This window comes from Elephantulus edwardii, unplaced genomic scaffold (genome assembly GCF_000299155.1).
Source record: "Elephantulus edwardii isolate Elephantulus edwardi_28Jun2011 unplaced genomic scaffold, EleEdw1.0 scaffold00015, whole genome shotgun sequence".
Lineage (NCBI taxonomy): Eukaryota > Metazoa > Chordata > Mammalia > Macroscelidea > Macroscelididae > Elephantulus > Elephantulus edwardii.
Window position 1 is genome coordinate 22032073 of NW_006399765.1, and position 26333 is coordinate 22058405.

Here is a 26333-nt window from a genome sequence, read left to right on the forward strand (position 1 = left end):
AGCATTTATATTAGTGCTCGGTACAAATTGATACAAAAACATTCACTTAATCACTCATTGCCTCTCTGTAGTTCTGACTCAAGAGTTAAGCTCTGTCAGGTTACCAAGATTGTAAAACTTTACAGGAGACTCATCTTTTCCCCCAAGGTGCTTGTGGATTTGAACTTCTGACCTGTAAGGTAACAGCCAGATTCTTTACACCATCCAGGCTCTTTACATAAATATTATTAGCTGTCCTTATTTTTATTATTTTTTTATCACAAAAATAAACGTTTGTGCAACAAAGAATGAATGGGGGGAAAATGAAGGTTTATTGTGACAAAAACTAAGAGGCACTTATAATCCTATAACTCAGAAACAGTCATTGATAACCGGTTATTGTATTTCCGGCTACAACTTTTTTTTCAGACATAAACATAAGGCCTCTCGATATACTTATTTAGATTTCCATTGTTTAATGAATACCAAAACCCAGCCATAGAGGATGTAAATTTTTAAGGCAGGTGATTGCCTAGGTTTGTACCGCGAAGGGAGTCCCAAGCAGACACCAGCTTCCCTTTCCTGAGAACAAAAACAATGGAACTTGCTGATGTAAAAAAGCCCCGCCCCGGATTACATCACCGACAAGCCACGCCCACCCCTCCCACGCATGCGCTCTCTACAGTAGAAGGCGGCGTGGCGGGAGACTTTCTGAGAGCGGAAGTGATTCGTGGCGCATGCGCAGTGACGACGGCGGAGCCCGGGTCTGACAGCACGCCATGCTCAATTCTGCAAGTGACTACTGCGGCAACATGTTTGAAGAGCTGGGTTTGATCGGGACCATAGGCGAGGATGATGATGTGCCGCTGGAGCCAGAGTCTGACTCCGGGGACGAGGAGGAGGAGGTATGAGCTGAATGGGTCCTTCTGATTTTCGTAGGGGCTTCTCCTCCCTAAGACTCCTTATGCCTCTGCATCCCTCTGCCAGACTTGAGTCCCGGGAAGGGTTTCACTAGGACCCCAAGATCTCTCTCAGCTTGCTTGTACTCACTCCTTGGTCTTGGCTAGTATCATCCGGTGTGGATTTGGTGTACTCAACACCCAGCTGATATTTAATCTAGGTCTGTTTTGCTCCAGGCCCTGTGTAATTTAACAGTTGTGGTTTGTTGTTATGTGCCATCGAGTCGCTTGCGACTCATAGCGACCCTATGTACAACAGCCCTAAACCCTGCTCTATCCTGTGCCAATCGCACTGCCTCTGACACACCCATCCCGATTACCCCAGTCACTGAATCAATCCACCTCATAGAGGGCCTTCCCCTCCAGCGCCATCCCTCCACCCTCCCAAGCATGATGTCCCTCTCCAAGGACCTGTCCCTCCTTACAACATGCCCAAAGTATGTCAGACGAAGCCCCAGAATCCTTGCCTCCAAGGAGCCACCCGATTTAACCCTTTCCAGGATGAATCCATTTGTTTTCCTAGCAGTCCATGGTACTCTCAATACTCTTCTCTAGCACCACAGCTCTAAGGGATTGAGACTCAATGTCAAGAAGACAAAGATTCTCACCACTGGGCCAATTGGCAGCATCAGGATGGGTGGTGAAGAGATTGAGATTGTTCACAGGTTTAGTTTGCTTGGCTCCACAGTCAACATTCTTGACACCAGTAGCCAGGAAATTAAAAGGCATATTGCCATGGGAAAGTCTGCTGTTAGGGACCTCTCCAAAGTACTGAAGAGCAATGGTGTCTCTCTGGAGACTAAGGTGCATCTGATACAGGCCATGGTCTTTGCAATCACTTGTTATGCATCAGAGAGTTGGACAATTTAACAGTAAGCACATTGAAAACCACAGTGAAGTGAGAGAGGGTCCTGATCTCGTGTTTAACCATCTGGTCCTTGGTGAAGCCATTAGTTACTGGGAACTTTCTGTGCTAGACCTAGTGTTTAGAATCGGGATGCAGTAATGGACAAGATGAGCAAGCTCCCTCGTCTAAAGCTTATGTTGAAGTGAGGGGGTTACAGATGTTCAGAAACATGGCAGTTAAAAAGTGATCAGTGATGTCACGAAAAGGATGCTTGTCTCTTCCAGAGCTTCAGTCCAGAAGGGTCCCCCTCCAAGAGACCGCACCCACCCACTGTACACTTTCACTGGCGCATTCCTTGTCCTCTTCAGATCCAGCTCTTCCAGAGCTGAACTCTGATCTCACTCACCCTCCCAAGCTGTTTCCTCTGTGTTCTCATCTTATAAAGATGATCATGGAGTCAGAAACCTAGAAACATTTTCCCTCCTCACTCCTCTCAGCGCTCTGCATACTAGCTTGTCAGTCCCTGTGCCCATCCTGTCCAAGCTGCTACCTACTGGAGGTTGGATGCCTGCATTCGAATATCCCTGGCTCCAGCTCTTTCTCTAGCCCCTCTCTAGCATAATCTCCACCGGCAGCTAGAGTGATATATATATATATATATATTTAATGTTTTACTGTGATCTAGGTGAAAATGTAAGAACAAATTGATTTTCCATTCAACAGTTCATATGCATTTTTTATTTCAAGATATTGATTGCAGTTGCCACAGTGCAGCAGCACCAGTTGCACCTCTGCCCTGTGTTTACTGTGTCCTTTTATCTTTTTCTCCTATTCCTACCTGCCTTCTGAGTTTTATCAAGATCCTGCCCTTTTGCTCTGTATGATTGATTCTTCTGGGGAATATGTTCCTCTTTGGTGCTATTGATTGCCTTGTAGGGCTGTTTATTGTTTGACTGCCACAGTTCTAGGCTTGAATGAGTGATGGTCTAGAGGGTTCTGCCAGACTCTATGAATCCAGTAAGTCAGATCTTTTAAATGATTTTGGTTTTTGTTCCATATTTCCCCCCCACTGATACTGGAAAAACTCTAAAGTCAGAGCCTGTTTCTGGGCCTTTCACAGTCTGGTCTTTCGCTCATAACTTTCTTCTTAGCCACGCACAATTACTTTACTTTTCAGAAACCTGTATGTTCTTTATTTTTGTTCTGAACCTTCTATCTCTCATGTTGCTGTGCCTGTGTCCTCTGCTTTGTCTAGAAGCTTTGGGTAAGAAATGACTTCTTCCTATCAGCCTTTCCCTGACACCTTTATCCCCGCTCCACATGGTTCAGAGATTTGTGTTACCCCTTTGTGGTACCACTTGAGTAATAGTGAGAATTTGCATCTATTTCTCTGTTGAGAGGCATTTTAGAATAGTGGGTAAGAGCTTGAGAATGTAATTGTCTGGGCATGCCTCGCTCAGTTTTTTAAATAGTGACTTTGGCTAAAATGCTTACACTTTTCCCCCTTACTTTTCCCTCACTGGAATGAAAATAATGGTAGCTCCTCATGGAGCTACTGTGATAATTATAATACATACATGTAATTTATGTGTGTTGTTACGTGCTATTGAGTTGCAACTGATTACTCCAAAAGGTTTTCAGAGGCTGTAAATGACATGGGCAGAGACTGCCGATCTTTCTCCTGCGAAGCCACTCGGTGCCTTACCACTAAACCACCAGACCTTTATGTATGATACACAAACTGAGAATAGGATATTCATTAGCTGCCCTCCAGTATTGATAAACATTTATTAACGAGCCCACTAAGTTTTCATTCTCTTGAGGTTGCGAGCAGGCACTGGATCTTGATTATTTTTTGATTTCTAGTGCTTAGCCTGAGGTCTCATGGATATTAGATAGTCAATAGATATATTTTGAATGGAAAAGTGTTATATATTAAAACAATATAAAGCAAATATGATAATGTGATAATTAAAAACTAGGGCATCAGCTTTTCTATTTTGATTTGTTTCTATAATCTTCTGGAGTGATTTCCATTTATCCACTTTCCCCCCCTTTTTATTGTGACACAAGTGAAAGTTTACAAGCAAATTGTTTTCTATTCAATTGTTTATACACGTTTTGCTTTTTTTAAAAAAATTTTTTAAATTTTATTATTATTATTTTTTGTGCATGTACCATCAAATCAGATCTGACCTGGTACAGGAGGAAACTGTCCCTCCTTCTCCGGCAGAGCATCTGGTGGATTTGAACCATGTACTTCTGGGATTTGCAGTACAGCTTCTTGCCACTAGGCCACCAGAGCTCCCCTACACGTTTTGCTTTATGACATTAATTATAATACCCACAATGGAACTTCACTCTTCCCAGTTCCTCCCTGTGGTTCTTGTTTCCATTAATCCTTTTGTATGATCCCTTTTTTGCCCCTTTAGGGCTTTAACCCTGGGCACATGTTGCCCTTTTGATCTTATATAGTTGACTATTATAAGCAATGAATACCTCTCTAGTCTTGCTGCTCACCTTATAAGAAAGCTGTCTATTGTTCTGACTAAAAGTCGAGCCATGGGGGTGAGTTTTATGCCAGATTTAAAGGGTAATGAAGGGTTATATTGTTAGGAGATTCCACCAGTCTCCATCCAGCCATTAAGGTCTTTTTTTAAAAAAAAAATCCTTTTTTTCTTTATGCATCCTTAGAATTGTTTATTTCTGTTTGTTTTATTTTTGTTTGTTTCCATTACTATTCATTCTTCAGTTTCTCTGATTTCCTTCATCCTTGTCATGTCTCTTACCTCAACCCCAGGTCCTGACAAGTCACCTTGCCTCCCTCTCTTCCCAGGGGCCCATTGTGCTGGGCAGAAAGCAGAAAGCCTTGCAGAAGAACCGAAGTGCCGATTTCAACCCCGACTTTGTCTTTACAGAGAAGGAGGGGTTGTATGATAGCAGCTGGGCGATGGCTGACGTCCTGAGCCAGCTCAAGAAGAAGGTGAGGCCAACAGACCCAGGGCTCTGAGGTCAGCGCCGGCACAGACCTGGCCCTCACGGCCTTTTTCATTTGCTTGTGCCCGTCACACACTGGGACTCCTCTGGCAGCGTGTAGTGCAGTGCAGACAGGTGGTCACAGATAATCCTCAGTCTTGATTGAAGCCAAACTAAAAACATTAAGATGGCACAAGATTGATTTCTTGCAGACTTACCTGCAGAGGACATCCAGAAGTATTAAAAAGATCTTACTCCCTTGTAAAATGTAACAATTATAACACAATCCTTACAGTTTTTCTTGAAGAGAATGGTGAGTTCACCTTTCAGTGTATAAAGTAAGAAGCCCTTTTCATTTTTATGAGCATTGACATGTAAACAACAAAAGCTTTACTCAAAACTGAAACCACCCTGTCTGTGCTGGGTTTCAAAGGCTGTAAATCACAGCAGGAGGAGACTGCTCCGCTTCCTTTGGTGGAGAAACTGGTCGATTCGAACTATCAGAGACACCCCCTTTTGGGTTCGCAGTGCAGCTCACTAGAGCCTGCACCACCGAGGGGCACTTTGATGACTAAGTAGTTTAGAAACACTGAACATTGCATCACTGCTTAATTTGGACAGGGCTTTGTTAAACAGGTCTCTTTAATTTATTCACTCTCAGGTGATGAATTTTACCTGTTGTCCTATGAATTTGTCAGCAATTGAAGACAGTCCAGCAGCCCCTAGTGTCTTAGACTGCTCGACTCTGCCCCAGGCTTCTCATCGTTCTTGGCAAGAAGATCTCTTGTGGAGTTATTCCCCCCACATCCCTGGTTCCTCTCAGCACAACCAAAGCCAGCCCACAGATGTTGTCGTTTGCTCAGATCGCTTGCATTTCTTTGAATCTGAACAACAAGCTGAAAGATGCATCAATTATTTTCCATTCCACATGCATCAAAGAGTAACGTTGCCTGCCCAGAGCATTTTTCTCTGGACTCTGCTCCCTCTTGGTCTGACTGAAGTAAAACAGTGTGGCCTTTTCAAGGTCATCTTGAGAAGATTTTTTTCTTTTTGTATTCCCCCCCAGCAAATGCAAAAGTAGTATTTCTTTTTTTAATTTTTATTAATTTGTGTGAGTGTACCGTCAAATCAGATCTGACTGGTACAATAGGAGATTGCCTCTCCTTCTCCAGCAGAGCATCTGGTGGATTCAAACCGCATGTCTCTGAGATTGCAGTGCAGCTTCTTGCCACTCGGCCACCAGAGCTCCCTATAAAGTAATATTTCTTTCAAAAATTAATCCAGAACTGCTTTTCCCTCTGTTCTGTGTCTTAATGAAAATGAGTTCAGATTCACTTGTCAAGTGTAATTGTTGCCAGATTCTTTCGCGTAGGCCTATTGTTGTCATTATGGCTTTTGTCTTATGAAGCTGATGGCATGTTGTTGTTGACTGCCATCAAGTTGAGCACGACTCATAGCGACCCTATGAACAAAAGGCCCAAGGCCTTTCTATAGACAGTTATAACTGTCGTCATTTACAAAGTTCATAGAGTTTCCAGAGGCATGTTTAGGAAGTGGATGCCACGCCTGCTTTCAATACGTGTGTGTGTGTGTACGTGTACATAAAGTACTATATATTCATAACATGTTGTTTGATGCCGTCGAGTCGTAGACGACTCATAGCGACCCTATGAACGAACGGCCTGAGCATTGTTCGTACATAGAGTTTCTGGAGGCAAGCCATTTCGGAAGTGGATGCCGCTCCTGCTTCCAGATTGACAACATAGAGAGGTGTAAAAGAGTTACATAGCTTGTTGCAGTTGTGGTAAATGTTCTAGAGCAGTTTCAGGGTGCTCTGCACAAGCCCTGATGCTGCAGTGCTTAAACAGTAGGCTGCTAGCGGAAAGGTTAGCAGTTTGAACCCACCAGCTGCTCTGAAGGAGGAAGTTGAGGCTTGCGGAAGGATTAGCAGTTTGGACTCTGGAGTAGTCCTCTGCCTTGTTGACTCGTTAGCAATCTGCGTTGGCTCAGCAGTGGCGAGTTGGTGGTTTTTTGGTCATTGTCCTTTGTGGTGTTTTAACGTCACGAAGTATTACCTGATTTTATTTCAACATTTTAAGTAGTAGGCTGTGTTATTCCTGATAGGTGACGGGAAAGATTTTTCAGCGTGCTTCAGTTACGGCATCTCTTAGTAATTACAGTTTTCTAAGTGGTAAAAATTTTCTAAAATGTTGCCTTGCTTCTTTTTTTTTTTTAAACAATTTTTTAAAAATTTTTTCTTAGGGAGCTCTCATGGCCTAGTGGCAAGAAGCTTTACTGCAATTCCAGAGGTACGGGGTTTGAATCCACCAGATGCTCTGCTGGAGAAGGAGGGACAATCTCCTTCTGTACCGGTCAGATCTGATTTGATGGTACACAAAAATAATAAAATAAAATTTAAAAAAAATATGTATGTTTGTGTGTATCGTCAAATCGGATCTGACCGGTACAGGAGAAGATTGCCCCTCCTCCAGCAGAGCATCTCTGGTGGATTCGACCTGCACACCTCTGGGATTGCAGTGCATCTTTTTGCCACTCGGCCACCAGAGCTCACCAATGTGGCCTTTCTTATTGCTGCTAATTTAAATTATTATCTCAGATAGACTCCTTTATTTATTGAATAAGTGGTTTTTTGGGGGTTGTTGGTGGGGGTTTTTTTGGTGGTTTTTTTTTTTTTTGTGGATACCATGCAGCCTGATTAATCTGGCCTGGGACAAATAAGTCATTCTTATTTTTTTAAAAAAAAATTGTGATTTTTTAACAAAAGTTACAGATTTTCATTCATTCATTGTTGCACATTTAACAAGTCATTCTTGGAGACCCAGCCCTGAAACTTTGCTTTATCTCTTTTCCACATGGATGTTTCTTTTTTATAATCTGGATTTTTGTCTGCAGAGAGCAGCTACTACATTGGATGAGAAGATTGAGAAAGTTCGAAAGAAAAGGAAGATGGAGGTGAGAAAGGAGGGTGGTTCCTTCTCTTTGTCTTTAGCCCGGAGCTATACTCTCTTTCTTTGGTGTGCTTTGAGTGAAAATTCAACCATTTATCCACATTTTGTTTTATAGTGTTTATTACAATACCCATAATGTAACCACACTCTACCTATCCTATCCCTTCTTGTGATTCCAGTTTCCATTAATCCTTCCATCCTCACACTTTCTGCCGTCCGGGCTTTCTCCTTGGTCCATTGCTGCCCTTTTGATTTTAAGTGGCTGGTTATTCTAAGGAATCAGTGTTTGCCTGGTGTTAGGGTTAACTGTTTACACCTGTGTGTTATTTGGCTTAGTTTATTCCAGGTCTGATGGGTGGCGGAGGGCTGTGGTTTCGGGGGATCCACCTGAGCTTTACTCTCAGCATGAACCCACCGTTTCTCTTGAGGACCTGAGCTGGGGAGAGACCTGTACAGGCAGGCGTCTCTATGTGCCTCTTAACTACTGTGCCTTCTGAGGAGGCCTGAGCATTGCACTCCTTCAGGCCTGGTTTTTCTAGGTTGGTAATTGCCTTTGTTCTGCCATTTTATTTTTTCAGACAAAAGAGGCCAAATCAGGGACGCTGGAGAAGGAGAAAGAAGCAGAGGCTGGAAACTCAGAGAAGGAGCGAGACGTAGCGGGGAGCTCTGACGGCGAGGAGCCGGAAGCCCTTGACGGGAAAGACAAGGAGGGCTCAGAGGACGAAGACTCGGAGACGGACTATTCCTCCGCCGAAGAGAACATCCTCACCAAAGCAGGTGGTGTTCCCTCCTGGCTGTGTCGAACTCCTCCCTTTAGGTGTTCTCGTGGGCTAATGAGGGTATTGCCCTCGTGTGGTTCTTGTTGGGGCTCAGTTCATCCACGCCGAGCCCCTGGGACTTCCGCTGGCCATTTGTAAGCGCTCAGTAAATACGAGCCACAGTTAACTAGCTGTGCTTCTCCCCATAGATACCCTCAAAGTAAAGGAGAAGAAAAAGAAGAAGAAAGGGCAGGTGAGCGTGGGCTCGTAAAGCAGCGCGCAGCAACGCGAGTTTTAATGCCCTTTGTTTTCCCTGGCCCTTTGTGCCCCTGCTCATTCTGTCTTGGTTTCGTGGTGCAGGAAGCAGGAGGATTTTTCGAAGATGCATCTCAGTACGATGAGAGCCTCTCGTTCCAGGACATGAACCTTTCCCGGCCTCTGCTGAAGGTAGGGGCTTTGTTTCCAGTAACCCTGGCCTAATCGTCGTAACACCGTATTGGGGTGCTTTGCTCCTCTCCTTGCCTCCTCCACCTCCGTCATTCCCACAACAGCCAGAAACTGTCTCTAAGTTGCACCATGTCCCTCCTCTGCTCCAAACCCTGTGTGTGATGGCTCCCAGTTTGACTTGGGGTTAAAGTTAAACTCGTTACATTGGCCAACAAGACCTGCAACTTCTCATCCTCTTTGATGTCACCTGGTGACATTCATTCTGTTCTCTTTGATCCTGTTTGACCTCATTGGTGATACTCACATGGATCAGACATCCTTATTCCTCAGGCCTTTGCACTTGCTGTTCCCTGTGGTTAGATCCCTCTCCCTTCCTTGGCTCTCTCAGCCCCTTCAGGGATTACTCAGTGTTCAGAATCTTATTGTTCAAGGATATCTTTCTTGACACCTCAACTTGAAATGCACTCCCTTCTCTTCCCCCTCTGCAGTCCCCAGCCCTTTGTGACTGCCTTGTCTCCAGAAAACTCATCACCTTGTGACGTGTTTATTATTTGATCTTTCTCCCAGATTATAAGATTCATGAGGGCAGGTTTTATTTCTCTGTTTTACTGCTATGTCCTCATTGCCTAGAACGCAGTGCCTGGCACTCGAAAAATACTTGTTGTGGGAATAACTATGAGGGGTGGGTATAGTTACCACTTGTTTGGAAACCTGCCCTGTTTGTTTCTTGCTGTGACTCCCTCTCGCTCCTGTCTGATCCTGTTTTCACTTCAGGCCATCACAACCATGGGCTTCAAGCAGCCCACCCCTATCCAGAAGGCATGTATACCTGTGGGTCTGCTGGGGAAGGACATCTGTGCTTGTGCAGCCACCGGGACAGGTGAGAAGATGGGGACTCATGGGGCTTGAGAATGGGGAGCCCAGAATAACACTGAGAGGTCAAATGGCTCCTTTCTTCCTATTGTAAAGAGTTCACGGAAATTCATAATCGATCAGTGGTATAACGGGTTTAGAAGAGTTACTGTGTGAGTTACTGGGTGGTGTAAATGGTTAAGTACTCTTTGATGAATGACTCGAACCCACCCAGGGGCGGCTTGGAGGAGAGGCTTGGCCCTCTGTCTCCTTCTGGAAGGTCTCAGAGTTGAAAACCTTACAGGGAGCAGTTTCACCCACACCCATGGGGTTGCCGCAAGTCACAATCAGTCGGCAGCCACTACTCTGAGTTTTTCACTTTTGAAGATTCTTGGGAGCTTCAGATTGGCTGTGACCCTTTGGTACTCCGAGCAGTTCTTCCCATGAAGCTTAGTGTGTTTCTGCCCTGCTGTTCTGTGTGTCTGTCGCTGGAGGATTTGGAGGGGAGTGGGAGAGACTGGGAGCGAGTCGGCACCCAGCACAGCCTGGACTGGCTATTTTGAGAACTGAGGAGAAGGCGGCTGACTGAGGAGCTGGAAGAATGGCAGAGCGAAGTCCCAGTCCTTAAAATGTGACAAAGACAAACCTAAAACCAAGCCTGCTTCAAGTCTGTGCATAAAGGACCAGGGGACAGGCTACTGCGCAAGTCGGCCGGTTCCCAGAACCCAAATGGAATGGCTCAGCTGTCCTCACCCAGGCCACCACAGTCCCTCAGGGTCACGTTGCTGTGCTTGGTCCCTTCTTCCAAACCACACAGCCAGAGACGGGGGGCCAAGTGTGTGCCTTTTTGCATTCTACAAGCAAAGCCACTTTGTTTTAACTGGTGTTTCTCTGCATTTCTGTCAAAGACCAGGAATGGTGGGGCTCTGCTCGGTCACATGGTGCTGGCAGGAGGTTAAATGGCTCCATCTTTTTGGAAGCAGTTCAGCAGTGCATGTCCTGACTCTGAGAAGTGGTTATCCACGTCTATTGTATCCCAAGCAAACACAGATGGATAGAAGCAAAATACTTTTGCATTTGAGTAAATGACCAGCCAAGCTTTTAGGAATTCTAGCTTGTGTTGATTTATTTTTTTTATTGTAAAAAGAAATAATTCTTTTTCTGAGTAAATAATTTCATATATAGTTCAAGATCAAATACTGCAGAAGGATATACAGTGGAAGCCTCACAGTTCCCACCCTGTTTCTTGGAGATCTTCCAAAGTAGTTTTCAAATGCAAATGTAATTGAAATGCATTTCAATTCAAATGCAAATGTAAGTACATAGATATTCTCCTTTCTATGCAGAGGTACCAAATGATACACTCTTCAGCCTAGGGCTTTTTCGCTTTAGATATCTGAGGTAGCTTTTTCTATGTATACCTCATATCTGTAGCAGTGTAGGACTCCTTTGTATGTTGTTGTTTTTTTGTACCGTTGAGTGAGAACCAATCCATAGCTGACAATCCAGTCGATTTTCGGAGGCTATTAATCATGCGGAAGGAGATTGCCCATCTTTCTGCATAGCTTGTGGATTCGAACTGCATGCCTTCAGGATTGTAGTGCATTTTCTTACCACTAGGCCACCTGAGCTCTCTCCTTTGTATGTATGTGGCATATTTTATTTTTGTTGAATTTTCATTTATTCCTTTTAAAATGAAGTATAATTCATACACAATAAAACCCACCAGTATTCTTGTTACCATTGAGTCAATTCCGACACATGGTAACCTCATCTTCGCAGGGCTGGAGGGTTTCAAGGCTGTTCCCTTTTCAAGCACATCATCAGGCATGTCTTCTGAGGTGCCTCTAGGTGGATTTGAACCACCAACCTTTCAGCTAGCACGCACTGCCTTTGAGTCAATTTCGATTCATGGAGACTTTCCATTGGGTTTCTGAGGATGTAAATCTATAAAGATGAGATCACCTCATGGTATACTACTGGAAAAATCTTACATGACCAGCCATAGGAGATCTGTTAATCTGTAATACAAATAATCATTTAATGGAATACTATGAAGCCGTTTAAAAAGGATATAAAAATACAATGTTTTTAAAAATGGGATAAATGTATATTACCAAGTTTTTAAAAAAGAGAAGTTACAAAAATGAATAGTGCCATCTCAGGTTTTTCTACATACATGTACTTACAGATAAGTGTATGCATGCACATATATATATTCACAGGGGACATGGTTAAAGGTATTTCTCAGGCATAACTAAATGCATTACAGGATAAGTTTCCTTCATTTGAAGATTTAGGACCTTAGCCTCATGGGACAGCTCAGTCAGTTGGTGTAGAATATAGTTTGAAGGTCATGTTCTATATCCTAGTGAGCTAAGTAATATTTAGAGTTTTAAAAGCTTATAACCAGGCGAACTCTGGTGACCTAGTGGCAAGAAGCTGCACTGCAATCCCAGAGGTACATGGTTCAAATCCACCAGATGCTCTGCTGAAGAAGGAGGAACAATCACCTCCTGTACCAGTCAGATCTTATTTGACGGTACACACATCATCATCATCATCATCATCAAAATTTTTTAAAAATCTAAAAAAGATAATAAAAAAGAAATTGAATTAGTACCAGTCCAAAATACATCACAGACATAATAAAATTTCTTCTAATTAAAAAAAAAAAAAGCTTATAACTAGCTGTTCAGAGACAACTACTGGTCAGGAACGAAAAAGAAAGAAGGAAACCAAACTTTCAGTGAAGAACTGAATCTACAGGGCTGATCGCCTGTGTCACAGCTCTGTCTGCCCAGAGACCAGAAGAACAAGATGGTGCCCAGCTCTCACAGCAGACAACGCTGATCAAGGTCACAGCAGATGGATCCTAACAACAGGAAACAGATCTCAGATTCTGTATCAAAAAGTCTGGATTTCCTGGACCAATTTAGGATTCTCAAAGATCATCACCCTGACAGAGTCTTTAAACCTTCAACTCGAATTGGCCCTTGAGGTGTGCCTTTTAGCTCAAGAATAGATTAGAATACAAAATAAAAGATAATACCTGTGTGAATAAGGTGCTTCACTGAAAACCTCTTTAGATAAGACCAAAAAGTTCAACAGTTATACTACAGCAAAGGTAATACTAAGGTGTACCTGATACAGGTTATGAGCTTTACAATTACTTCCTATACATCAGAGAGCTGGACAGTGACCAGATATGTCAGAAGAATTGATGCCTTTGAGTTATGGTGCTGGAAAAGAGTATTGAACATACCACAGACCACCAAAAGAACAAACAAGTCTGTCCTAGAGAGGGTGAAACCAGATTGTTCCCTTGGAGGCAGGTATTTTTAAACTATGTCTCACATACTTTGGGCATGTTGCCAGAAGGAGCCTATCATGCTTGGAAGAGTAGAGATACAGCACAAGTGAGGAAGACCTTGGATGAGATGGATTGACACAGTAACGGGGTAATGAGGGTAGGTGTGTCAGAGACAGTTGACACTAGCTCTGGATAGAGCAGAGTTCAGAGCTGTTGTGCACAGGGTAGTTATGAATTAGAGTCAACTCAATGGCACATAACAACAGTAACAAAGGTAATGAGAAGGGAAGCTAGAGTGTTGGAAACAGAACAACCAGCACACAAGGAGAATGTTGATAATGTTTGTAAGAGTATATGTAACTAGTGTTATTGAACAAGTTGTATAGAAATTGTGAAACTAGAATCTGTTCTGTTGTGTAAACTTTCACCTCAAAATAAACCCTAAGAAAATACTATTTTTTTAATTATGTTTTCTATTTATCAGTTAAGGAAAAAGAAATCATTGGCAGTAGAGTAATACAGAACAAAATATTAACAATGTTTATCACTTGTTGGCTGAATTGTTGGTAATTTTGATGATCTTCAGCTTTTTTGTGTGTTTTCAAGATTTTTACATGGCACATGCGGTTTGAATCCACAGATAAGTTCTGTGGAAATACAGTTGCTTCGTCTTTTCCTGATCTGCTGTATAGGTTCTCTGCGCTCAGGGAAAACTTCCACTTTGTAGCGGTCCGTTCCCTCTCATTGCCTTTTCACTACCCTGTCCTGCAGGTAAAACCGCTGCTTTCGCCCTGCCTGTCCTGGAGCGTCTGATCTACAAGCCCCGCCAGGCGGCGGTCACCCGCGTGCTCGTGCTGGTGCCCACTCGAGAGCTGGGCATCCAGGTGCACTCCGTCACCAAGCAGTTGGCCCAGTTCTGCAACATCACCACCTGCCTCGCTGTGGGTGAGTGTCCTGCCGAGGGCTGGTGGCCTTCGAGACCGGGGCCTGATGGGTGGGCCTCATTCTCTGAGGGTGACGGGTTTCAGAAAAGACCCCTGTGTTGGTGGTAGCCACCTACAGCCTGTGATGATGTTTAATAGCAGAATGGGGACAGGGGTTTGATTGCGACTTAAGCAGCCTTGAAAAAAGATGAGTCAATTTTTGATTGCTCTGTACACTGTTTTCCCATTGAAATCAAATGGTCACGTGGTCTGACCTCCTTTGTGTTGCCCTCATTTTGCACAATTCAGTGACTGGCTCCTGCACCCCCTGGGCATCGGAGTTGAATTGTGTTCTGTGCACCGTCTGTAGGTGGCTGGAATCCAGGGGTGGTTTTTGTACACACATGCTAGGTCATCATCAGTTCTCCTCGCTGCCTCTCAGCCACCGGAAGTAGGGGTCATTCTGCTCTGCAGGCCTTTATGGCCTCATTTTTATTGTTGTGCCCAATACAATCATCATGACACAATGACACTCCCCCCCTCAATCTACTGTAAAATCTACACAAGCAGGGACTTGGCCAGTCTCAGCTGTTTGCTTAGCCTCCTGCAGGTGGCAGGTGAGCCGGAAGCTCAGGTGAATGACTGACCTGGCGGCCTGGTGGGCTCTCCTCTCTGCAGGTGGCCTGGATGTGAAGTCTCAGGAAGCAGCTCTCCGGGCCGCGCCCGACATCCTCATCGCCACCCCGGGTCGGCTCATCGACCACCTCCACAACTGCCCTTCCTTCCACCTGAGCAGCATCGAGGTGCTCATCCTGGATGAGGCCGACAGGTACCCGGCAATGGTGGGGACCCCAGGCACTCTTGAGACCCAAAGGCCAGGCCCCTGGATATTAGAAGGTAGCCGACCTAGATGGAACCTGTGCTGGAGGGGTGACGCTGGACAATTGGGTTACCTGAAAAGTTGGCATCAGATTTACTCTCAACGTATTATTGGTGAGCTCTGGTGGCCTAGTAGCAAGAAACTGCACTGCAGTCCCAGAGGTGCACAGTTTGAATCCACCAGATGCTCTGCTGGAGAAGGAGAGATAATCTTCTCCTGTACCAGTCAGATGTGATTTGAGGGTACACACACAGAGATGATGATAATAATACATATTATTTATAAAGAGAAAGAATTCTTTTATAGTGGAGAGTGAACTGACAGGCCCCACCTTAATCATCTGTCACACCCATACAAAAGGTGCACATGGTCCACTCGGTCCACCGCACCCCTGCCTCTTCCTCCCGCAGGGTTTTGTCTGAGTCTGGTCACCAGGACACGGTTTGGCAAGGTCTGAGGGCGAGGCAGCCACGGAACAGCTACCCTGGGCTCTTCCCAGTTACTAGCAGCATGAAAGACAGGGGGACAAGGGCAAGAGTGAAGAGATGTTCTAGATTAATGGCAGCCTGGGTGCTTCAGTGGCATAGAGGTGAAGCACTGAAAGATCAGCAGTTCAAACCCATCCTCTCCTCTGCGGGAGAAAGACGTGTCACACTCTGTAAAGATTACAGCCTTGAAAACCCTCCCTGGTGGTCTGTCCTGCCCTGTATGGTTGCTGTGAGTCAGAACCGACAGCTGTAGGTTTGGAATTTTTTGTTAGGAGAGAGACAGTGGCAATCTCATGTGGTACATAAACCTAGCCTCCTGCACTAACATATGATGTCGATAAAATGACATTTTGGACACATTTAGAGAACTTGGTTGTGGACTTTCTCTCTTATCCTGGCATTATTGAATATTTTGGCTGTGGTAATGATATCACCATGGGAGATACTGTTATTGATGCTGAAATTTTAGGGGTAAAATGTCATGCTGAATGATTGCAGTAAGTCAGTGGAGGATAAAAACACCAAACTGATAGGGTGAAGTGGTTATTCTTGGTGGAAACACTAATAGCAACAATAATGTTACTGTTGTTAGCTGTTGTCAAAGTGGTCCCACCTCAAGGCAGCGTCCTGCTTGACACACTCGGGCCCTTGTGACCATGAAGTTTTCTTTTGTTGCTCTTGTGGAAGTGAATCTCCAGGTCCTTCTCCCATGTCGGTCATAGTTTGGAAGCCTAGATAAAAGCTGTTTGGTTTCAGCGCCGGGCAGACCTCCACTCACTGACAGCAGTGGTCGTACTTGGGGTCTGTCACCTGGGAATCGAGCCTGGGTGTCTCACCTGGACAGTGAGCATTCAACCACTGAAGCACCACAGCTGTCCAGCAGTACAGCTGCTGCTAATAAAATAAATGAGACTGAAGCCACACCAGTGCCGGCCACCAGAGCTCAGTGTCTTGTGATGCCAGGACCCGGTCCATGCTGTGGTCTCCCCTTCCCTGCCCGCAGGATGCTGGACGAGTACTTTGAGGAGCAGATGAAGGAGATCATCCGCATGTGTTCCCACCACCGCCAGACCATGCTTTTCTCGGCCACGATGACAGACGAGGTGGGCTGCAGGGTGGTTGTGGGGATGGGGTGTGTGTGTGTGTGCGCGTCGTGTCACCCCTTCCCCTTCTTCCCACCGGGGTGTGACTGTGTTGTTGCGTTCGGCAGGTCAAAGATCTGGCTTCTGTCTCCTTGAAGAACCCTGTCCGCATATTTGTGAACAGCAACACCGACGTGGCTCCTTTCCTGCGGCAGGAATTCATCCGCATCCGTCCCAACCGGGAAGGGGACCGAGAGGCCATCGTGGCAGGTGAGGCTGCAGAGCGGCCTGGGATTGTGGGAGCAGGCGAGGCCTGGCCCCTGGCGTCCACACCACGCCACCACCTCCCAGGCGGGATAGCCCAGCACACGGGATGCCATGTCCGCACTTTGTCCACCAGCCATCCGTCCTCTCTAAGCACCTCTCCCCTCCCCCACCATCTAGCACTTTCTGTGTTGGTTGAAAGCCCAGCCGCACCCCACCACCTGCTCTCTCGCCCTTCAGTCCAGGCCGTTCCTTTCATCCCTGGATTATTACTGAAGACACCTCATAGCTCTTCCTGGTCCCCGCTGGTCCTGCTCTGTAACCCCTTCCACACCACAGGTCACCAGAGGTGACCACAGAGAACAAACACTGACTGCTGTCACTTCCCTGTCCAGAGCCCTCCAGCGGCTTCCCTGCACTGACACCAACTCCAGGCCCCCCTGTGAGGCCGGCCAGGCCCACTCCGTGAGGCCAGCCAGGCTCCCTCCCAATGAGGCCGGCCAGCCCCCCCCCTCCCCCCCGTGAGGCCGGCCAGGCCCCCCCATGAGGCCGGCCAGGTCCGCCAGCCTCATTGCCCCTGGCTTTGCCCTCCCACCACAGGCACTTTCTTTCTCAAGCTCATTGAGCTTGTTCCTGCCCTGGGGCCTGTCTGCTTGCTGTGTCTTCTGCCTGGACCCTTCCTCAGCTCTTGGGGGTCACCCTTGTCCCCATGGTATCTCTCTTCCTCTGGCACTGGCTTGTCTCTGATGTGGGTTGCATGCTAACTGGGTAGAAGCCTTGCTGTAGCCGATGCCAAGCTCAGCAGGCAGCACCTGGCAGGCGGGTGTGAGAAACGATAGATCTCAGGATGACCGCCTGCGCCCTCTTGTCCCCCTGCCAGCTCTGTTGACGAGAACCTTCACCGACCACGTGATGCTGTTCACACAGACCAAGAAGCAGGCGCACCGCATGCACATCCTGCTGGGACTCCTGGGCCTGCAGGTGGGCGAGCTCCATGGCAACCTGTCCCAGACCCAGCGGCTGGAAGCCCTGAGGTAATGAATGCGGTGCAGCCAGGGCCCGTCCTGATGAGACAGGAGAGAGCTAGGGCCCAGAGGGTTATGACGGCAATCTCAGGGGTGCACAGCCCTCAGCTCTTACTTAAAAACCTTTACTCCAAGCATGTGAGGTCAGGTCTTTCGTACACTCAGACCTCGGACCTCTCAACCATGCAGAGGGCAATGCCTGAGTCCCGGGCCCTTGGGAGCCGCTGGCTGTGGCTGCATCTGGAAAGAACCCGGAAGGTCAGCAGTGGTCAGTCCTCAGCACGGTCCCCGGCGCAGTGGCTGTGCCTGGGCCTGACCGAGCAAGAGTTCAAATCCAAACCAGCAGCTATTTCTCGGGCGTCTGCTTCCCTGTGCTCTGTGCCTTTCTGTGTAGTTTCCTACCTGACCTTCACGAAGTAATGAAGAAGGGAAGATTTAGGGGGCCTTACAATAAAAACAGGAAGGCGTGGCCTCAGTCGGCAAAGGGGAACCCTCTCCCCTCCTGCATTCATCACAAAGGAGCTGAGAATTGATTTTTAAAGAGAAATTGAGACATTATGTGTGCCCCTTCAGCCTGGCTAGTGCTGCGGTTCAGACCTTTTGAATGGAACACGGCTTTCATCCATGTGCACTGAGCTGCGTCTGCTCCTCGACGGCTTAAGGGTGGGAGTCACTGTCAGGTTTAAGGTCGGCCCCCAAGATGGTCTGTCCCGGGTCAGGGCACAAGTCCCAGCAGAGCAGGATTGGTGTAGGACATCAGAGTGAGCATCTCTGTGGCTCTTTCTAGGCGCTTTAAGGATGAACAGATTGACATTCTGGTGGCCACAGATGTGGCAGCCCGTGGACTTGACATCGAGGGTGTCAAAACGGTGAGTGAGCCCATCCTCTTGAACTTCCGACAGGAGGAGCCTCTTTGCCTCCCTGACAGCCCCCTCCTGTCTGACTGAGGCACCGTTCTGACTCCTCAGGTCATCAACTTCACCATGCCCAACACCATCAAGCACTATGTCCACCGGGTGGGGCGGACGGCACGTGCTGGCCGGGCTGGGCGTTCTGTGTCTCTGGTGGGAGAAGAGGAGCGGAAGATGCTGAAAGAGATTGTGAAGTCGGCCAAGGCCCCCGTGAAGGCCCGCATACTGCCTCAAGGTGGGAGCTCCCTGCCTCGACCCACAGTGGTGTCGCTGGGCGCCCAGGACCCTGGGTCAGAACATAAGAGGGTGAAGGGCCAGAGTGTAGTGAGGGAGGGCATTGGAGTGGATCAGGACGGGAGTGGAGATCGGGGCTGGAGTGGGGTGATGAGAGCAGGACTGGAGTGGGGAGAGCAGGGGCTTTGCAGTCAGGAGCCAGATTGAAGCCCAGATCTCAGGCAGGTCTCTTCCACTTGCCTCTCTGGACTTCACCTCCCTGTCTGTAAAATGGAATAGGTAAGGATAGAGTCGTAAACATAGCTGCCCTCATACTTTGTTTTCACCTTCGGGAAGAGAAAGTCTTGCCTGGGGACAAGCGTGGAGCGAAGCCCCTTCCTGTTGGTGGTGTGCATCAGGTGCCGTTCTCGTCGCTGTGTCTCATGTTTGTCCCCATCTGTGTTTTGCTGTTAAGTTGAACGGCCCCAGACAATTTCCAAAGTTGTAGTCTTTTCTAGCAGCAGACTCTGCCTCTTCTTCCTCCAGATTAGCGGATGGATTCACTCCACTGACCTTTGGTTAGCAGACACGTTACCGCACACTTTTAAACTGACAACCAGGCTTAGAAACACATATGGCTGTTATTTGCGGCAGCGTCTTAACCACCTTGTCACCAGAGCACTCTCCAAACCTCTCAGTCGGTTTCCACTCATAGTGGTTTATAGGACAGAGGAGAACTCCCTGGTCCAGGGCTGCAGACCTTAGACAGGACCAAATGGCCTCATCTGGGTTCCACCGAGATGGGGGCTGGTGGGTTTGAACAGCTGGACTTTTGCTTAGCAGCCAAATAGTTCAGCCTCATACAAAACACATACTTTTTAAAATTAGGTGTCACAAAGTTACACAAATCCTCTATATGCTGTGTTGGTGACTGATCAGTAGTAAAAGAACAACAACATAGTTGTACCTGCAAGTGCTCAACAATATTTAAGGTCATGTGTTTCTTCTGGCTTTTTTTTCCACTGGCTTTTTTGTGGTTTCTTTTTCATTTCATTTATTCATTTGGCAGATGATTATTGAGCCACTACCAAATGCTAAGAACCCTGGTGGCACAACGGTTAAGCGCATGGCTGTTACCCAGAATGTCAGGCAGGTCCTCGGAGGTCACATGGGGCAGTCTGAGGCTGTGAAAGGTTTACAGCCTTTGGCGACCCCAACCTCTCAGGCCGCTGTGTGCCAAGGGGTGATGATGATGGCTCTTGTCGGGTGTGTTTATGCTGTCATGGGAGCTAGAGAAAGGGCCGGAAACAAAGCAGCTGACGTGGAGAAAGAGACCGTGAAGAAGCTGGTGGGCAGATGTGGTTCAGTGTCAGCTGCAAGGTGCCGCTCTAGGAAAGCTGCCCACGAAAGGCTTCCGAGCTGAGGCCTGGACGGCAGGCACGGGGTCCCCTAGAGCCATGGGTGCCCCTAGAGCCGTGGGTGCCCCTAGAGCCGTGGGTGCCCCTAGAGCCGTGGGTGCCCCTAGAGCCGTGGGTGCCCCTAGAGCCGTGGGTGCTGTGGGCCAAGCCAGCAGCCCATGGGGCAGCCTGGTAGCTGAACAAGCTGTGAATGTGGGATGGGGGCAGGCAGCTCCCCCTGGAGCCGGGGAGCACTGGGCAGGGGACCCTCTTAAAGAGTTGCTTCCAAGAACAGTAGGAAGGCTTGTTTGTCATTGGCTAGAGAAGCCACACGCACAGCCTGTTCTAGGTCAGGAAATACACATTGGCCCTGGTGGTGCAGTGTCTAAACACTTAGCTGCTCTTCAGAGGTCAGTGGTTCCAACCCACCAGCCACCCTGTGGGAGAAGCGTGTGGCGGAAGGTGACCACCTTAGAAATCCGTAAGGCAGTTCTCTCTTTGGTAGGGTCATTGAGTCGGAATCAACTTGGTGACAGTGGGTTACTCAGCATTTACCTTTATTCCCTTAATGTCCTTTTCTTTCTCTTCCCTCAAGACGTCATCCTCAAGTTCCGAGACAAGATTGAGAAGATGGAGAAGGACGTGTATGCCGTCCTGCAGCTGGAGGCTGAGGAGAAGGAGATGCAGCACTCGGAGGCCCAGGTGAGGCTGCGAGCAGTCCTGGTGGGCGGCACCACGTCAGCACGCCTGTGGACGTGGTGGTGGCCGTGACAGCGGCTGCTGCTGTCCGTGCTTGCTCTGCTCTGACGGTTTGTGTCTGGCAGACGTTACCTTCAGAGTCCCCAGCCTTTGCAGGCAGCGACGTCCTGCCAGAGTCTTTGTATCAGCTGTGGGTTTGGCGGCAGCCGTGGCCACACCAGCCTCCTTTTGCTGTCCCTGCAGATCAACACAGCAAAGCGGCTTCTGGAGAAAGGGAAGGAGGCTTCGAGCCAAGAGCCCGAGAGGAGCTGGTTCCAGACCAAAGAGGAGAGGAAGAAGGAGAAAAGTCAGTCTGCGTCCCCACTCGCTCTCCTCTCCCTCTCCCTGCCCTCCCCACCCCTCCCCTAACACAGATACCCTCAGTTGTTGGGCACGCGGCCCCTTGCACTTCTCTTCATGGCTTGGAGTTCATTCCATACACGCTCGCACACACAGATACACAGCTGCCTTTCTCTTAACCTCCAGTGACTCATGGTTTCCCATCACGGAAGAGGTCTCTAATTTATTAAACCTCTCTCCTGTTTGGAGCCCTGGTGGTAAGAACTTGGCGGCTAACTGGAAGGCCAGTGAGTTGAACCCAGCATCCACTGTGTGGGAGAATGATGTGTCTACTCCTGTCCAGATCCCAGGCTTGGAAACCCTGTGGGGTGTGAAACCCCGTGGGCCAGTTCCCCTGTACCTGCAGGGTGAGTTGGCATCACCTCACGACACTGGGATTTTCGGTTTAGTCAATTTTGGGCTCATTTCCTGTGGAGTAGCGAAAACCTCTCCATATGCCCTTTCCCAGTTAGGCAAATGACTTACATGATAAATCCCTGAAAGTGGAAATGCTGGGTGTGTATTTACAGTTTTGTTAGATGTTGCAAAATTGCCCCCCATAGAGGTTGTACCAGCCAGTTACGAAGTTAAGAAACATACATAAAAAAGAAATACTGTCCTTGTTTTCAACAACAAAATAACTTCAACCATAAAGGAAAGAAATACTATAGTGTCTTTTTTTGATAATACCCATTCCTGTCAAGTCAGATCCAATTCATAGTGCTCATATAACAGAGTAAAACTGCCCCTGAGGGCTTCCAAGGCTCTGTGTTTTTAAACTTCCTGACTGGGTACCTTTCTTTTTAAACTTTTTTTTTTTTTAATTTTTGTTTGCGTGTACCGTCAAATCAGATCTGACTGGTACAGGAGGAGATTGTCCCTCCTTTCCCGGCAGAGCATCTGGTGGATTCAAACCGTGCGCCTCTGGGATTGTAGTTGCAGCTCCTTGCCACTAGGCCACCAGAGCTCCCCTTATTTTTAAACTTTTAATCGTGCTTTTAGGTGGGTGTTTACAGAGCGCATTATCTTCCCATGTGATGTGCTGTTCACAGTGTTTCCCTGACAGCGGTTATGCTCCGCACGTCTCAGTATTTGCCCCCTTTCTCTTTGTTGACTTTTTCTGCCTCTTCCTGTCTTCTCATCTCTGGCTTTCTGGTCAACATCCTTTGCTCTTGTATAATTGCTTGCTCTAAGGAACACGTTCCTGCCCTGAGTTATGGGCCTGTGCAGTTGCAAGATGATCTCTAGGAACGGCCTCTGTTTCTGATCAGAAGGGAATCTTAGCGTCCTAGTCTCAGGGTTCCTCCAGTCTCTGTTAGACTAGTGAGTCTCATAATTTTCTGGTGTTTGATTTTATTCTGCGTGTTCCTCCTGCTCAACCTGGGACCCTCTGTGGTGATCCCAGTTCGGAGCGGGTTGGTGGTGGTGAATGTGCACCATCTAACCTAGCTCTGGTCTTGGGCTCATGTAGGTAGTACTTCATGAAGTCTATACATCGTATTGGCAGCAGACTGCCACATCCCTCTCCTCCAGAGTGACTGGTGGGCTTGAACTGCCAACCTTTTGGTTAGCGGGTGAGGTCCTTTACTGCAGCACTATCTTTTTCTTTCATGACAAGAATGAATATAATTTATTAAAAATACCCCAACCTCATTGTTGGCCAAGTCGGGATGGACTCATAGCTGACACTCTAGCAGGTTGAAGAGGATCACTATTCTTTCTCCTGTGGATTTGAACTGCTTGCCTTCGGGTTATTGGTGCAACTCCTTACCCACTAGGCCACTATTATAATTTAGTCACTGAATTGGTGGGACGGTGTGGATAGCATAAAATCCGTTGTTGTCTAACCGACTCTGACTCACACAATCCCTGAACGAATAGAAGCTCCCCAGATGATTTCTCTTCAGAAGCAGGCGGGCAGTTTCTCTTGGGGAGCGGCTGGTGGATTCGGATCACTGACCAGTCAGCAAGAGATGCTTAACTGTTGTGCTACCAGGCCCTGTGGAGTGTTTGTTGTTGTGTACTGTTAAGACCAACCCGTAATTGACCCTCTTTACTACCTGGTTTTCAGAGGCAATACATTGCATGGGAGAAGATTGCCCCTCATCCGTGGAGGAGCTGGTGGGTTCGAACCGCATGCCCTAGTGTTGACAGTGCCGTTCCTTACCACTAGGCCACCAGAACTCCCTTGTGATAAGTGAACTAGATCCTCATCCTCTAAAGGAAGGTCTATAGAAGCTGGAACAAGTGTGCTATTGAGCGCGGTGGTGGTGGCCATCAGGAGAGAAAGAACATAACTGCTGCTTTTCGAGTCCTTAGGGCCAGTTTAAGTGTTTGTGCTTCTTACTGTATGCTTTACAATAGACGTAAAGTGGTGCCTGAAACCTTGCGCTCTCCTCTCACTCCAGTTGCCAAGGCTCTGCAGGAGTTTGACTTAGCCTTAAGAGGAAAGAAGAAAAGGAAGAAGTTTATGAACGATGCCAAGAAGAAGGGGGAGATGACGGTGAGCAGCCCGCCCTGTGGCACTTGCCTGCGGCGGGTGGGGAGGGGCTTCTGGAGGTTCCGCTCTCACACCTGGCTCTTTTCTCCAGGCAGAAGAGAGGTCCCAGTTTGAAATCCTCAAGGCACAGATGTTCGCTGAGCGCCTGGCCAAGAGGAACCGCAGGGCCAAGCGGGCCCGCGCGATGCCCGAGGAGGAGCCGGCCAGAGGCCCTGGTGAGGACTCGCAGAGCGGGTGGGATCGGATGGCAAAATCATCCCCGAAAACTCCCCTTGTGGTCTGAGAGGGCATTGAAGGACGCTGATGCTGTCCCAGATTTTGTGGTTATTGTACCAGAGCATTAAGTGTCCTTTTTTTGGTGCCCGTAAAAGAGTAACCCTGTGGCTAAGTGGGAGAACTGACTTGACCCCAGAGCTTGAATCCAGAACCCAAGTCCCTAACTGCAATGTTGATGGAGTGGGCAGGACAGAACGAACATGGCTGCTGGCCCCGGTCAGGGCTTAGTGGCCCTTTCCGTTTTGTGCTCTGGGGAACACCTGCTTCTTCCGAGTCTGTGCCACTTGGCTGCTGAGATCCAGTGTCTTGCCTCCATGTGACTGCTCTGTCTAGCCTAGGCAGGGGGTCCTCTGGGAGGGAGGGGCAAGGCCAGGGGCCCTAGAACTCTTCCCCGTGACCAGGGAGAAAGTCACTAATTCTCCACTGAGCTTGGCACCAAGTGACTTGTTTAAAGGGTTTTGCTGGTTGGGCCAAACATGGTATTTCTGACCCATTGTGTCTCTGCACAGCCAAGAAGCAGAAGCAGGTGAAGAAATCTGTATTTGACGAAGAGCTGACGAACACTAGCAAGAAGGCCCTGAAGCAGTATCGGGCTGGGTAGGTTCAAGTCGCCAGAGCCTTTGGTATTTTGCTGAAAGCAGACTCTTCTCCCAGTTTCAGTGCTCGCACATGGAGCTTTATGACGTGGAATTTGTTAAGATTCATGTGCCCTGTCTCCCTTCCTCCCTACACATCTCTCAGCGAGGAGGACGTGGAGTTGGGACCTTCTGCCCTGGCTGGCAGTGAAAGGACATGTTCAGGCTCAGAAATTGAACTCTCTCAGGGGGACAAACTGACATCTCAGTCAGTCCTGGAGAACCCCGCCCCACAGCATCCAGCTTGCTCAGGGGGAAGGCCAGAACTGGGTGGGGAAGTCTTCCCAAATAGTTTGAGTAGGTAGAGGCAAAAGGATCTCACTTCCACAAAGCCCTCTTACCGGGCGGGAAGGCCCCAGCCAGGCCCTGAGGACTGTGTCCGTCCTGTGCTGCTGACAGTAGGTGCTTGCTGGCTTTTGGTGGGAGGTGGCACTGACTGGCTCCCAGCTCGCTGTTTGAGCTTTTTTGTCTCCTCCCACAGCCCATCCTTTGAAGAAAAGAAAAAGCTGGGCTTGCAGCACCAGAGGCGAGGAGGAAACTTTAAATCTAAATCCAGGTATTGTCTCCACTTCTGGAGGGCTCTGTTGGATTGGAGCAGAAACCTCTTGTGGGAAAACAAACTGATTGCTCTGTCTAGTTCCGAGGGCTGGTGTTAATTCTGATTTTCTTAATAGGTATAAGCGAAGGAAGTAGACCAGGAGTCTGAAGACATTTGTGGGGCAACCCTTCAATTCCTTCCCTGTGGGAAGTCACCCTGGCATGGCCTGTTTTCTCTATTTGTAAGACACAAACAAAAAAATAAACTTTAAAACATTAAGAAGTTTGTTATTTGTGCATCAAAAAGGAAGGAAAAGTGGTGGTGTTACCTTAAGCATTTCCAGCAGTCAGCCGAGGCTGCTTTACTGGTGAGTGACCACAGGAAGAATAATTGAAGTGGACATGGTTTTACTGTGGGGAAGACATTCCGTCCCACTGTCTGTCAGTGACTGTAGCTCTTGCCCCATCTGCTAGTTTGGCACCTCCACCACTTAGGTGAGTGAATGCATGACCATCGCCCCTGTGGAGGGGGTGGGAGTGGAGGGAGGAGACACTTGCTAGCCATTCTCTTGATATCCTAGAAATACAAGTTACCATCCATTGGTCCTCAATCCCTGTGTTATCTGACACATACTCTCATGAGGAAGGTACTTGGGCCCTCTCACAACCTGGGCTGCATGGCTGGGAATCTGTTTTTGCTGTTTACACCCGAGCTCTGAACCACAGTGCTGTCCAAGTGCTACTGGGAAGACGGAGGCGTGGAGACCACTGGTCAGACTCCTTAGGCTCCTAGTTAACAGAGGACCATGTGGACGGTGGTCCTTGTTGTTTTATCAGTCCTGGGACTGTTGAGAATGAAAGATGTGGGGATTCTCTTAGGGAAATTTGTGGCTTGTCAAATCGCATTTTTGGGGCACATAAACCCAGACCCTGGCTTAAATATGTTACCGTTACCTAGTATCCCACCCTTCAGACACTAACGTCACACATCTGCCCCTCACGGTGGACAGTGGACAGTGTTTTCC

The 26333-nt window shown here is 47.8% G+C and overlaps 1 protein-coding gene across 1 annotated transcript; it reads left to right on the top strand.

Moving 5' to 3' along the window:
• Positions 1-761: 761 nt before the first annotated feature.
• On the top strand, positions 762-25464 carry DDX27 (DEAD (Asp-Glu-Ala-Asp) box polypeptide 27). The gene is made up of 21 exons (XM_006881622.1): positions 762-884; positions 4622-4768; positions 7675-7734; positions 8309-8507; positions 8698-8741; positions 8849-8935; positions 9710-9815; positions 13872-14045; positions 14702-14852; positions 16395-16494; positions 16602-16743; positions 17618-17771; positions 18550-18631; positions 18731-18908; positions 20879-20985; positions 21226-21328; positions 23769-23863; positions 23952-24075; positions 24646-24733; positions 25253-25327; positions 25446-25464. The coding sequence occupies exons 1-21, from the start codon at positions 792-794 to the stop codon at positions 25462-25464; spliced, it is 2328 nt and encodes a 775-aa protein (XP_006881684.1). The 5' UTR covers positions 762-791.
• The last annotated feature ends 869 nt before the right edge of the window (positions 25465-26333 follow it).

Coding starts and splice junctions, on each gene's coding strand:
- DDX27 (XM_006881622.1), top strand. CDS start 792: ATGTTTGAAGAGCTGGGTTTGATCGGGACCATAGGCGAGGATGATGAT. Junction 8,742..8,848: donor AAAAGAAGAAGAAAGGGCAG/GTGAGCGTGGGC, acceptor TTCGTGGTGCAG/GAAGCAGGAGGATTTTTCGA. Junction 16,495..16,601: donor CGGCCACGATGACAGACGAG/GTGGGCTGCAGG, acceptor TGCGTTCGGCAG/GTCAAAGATCTGGCTTCTGT.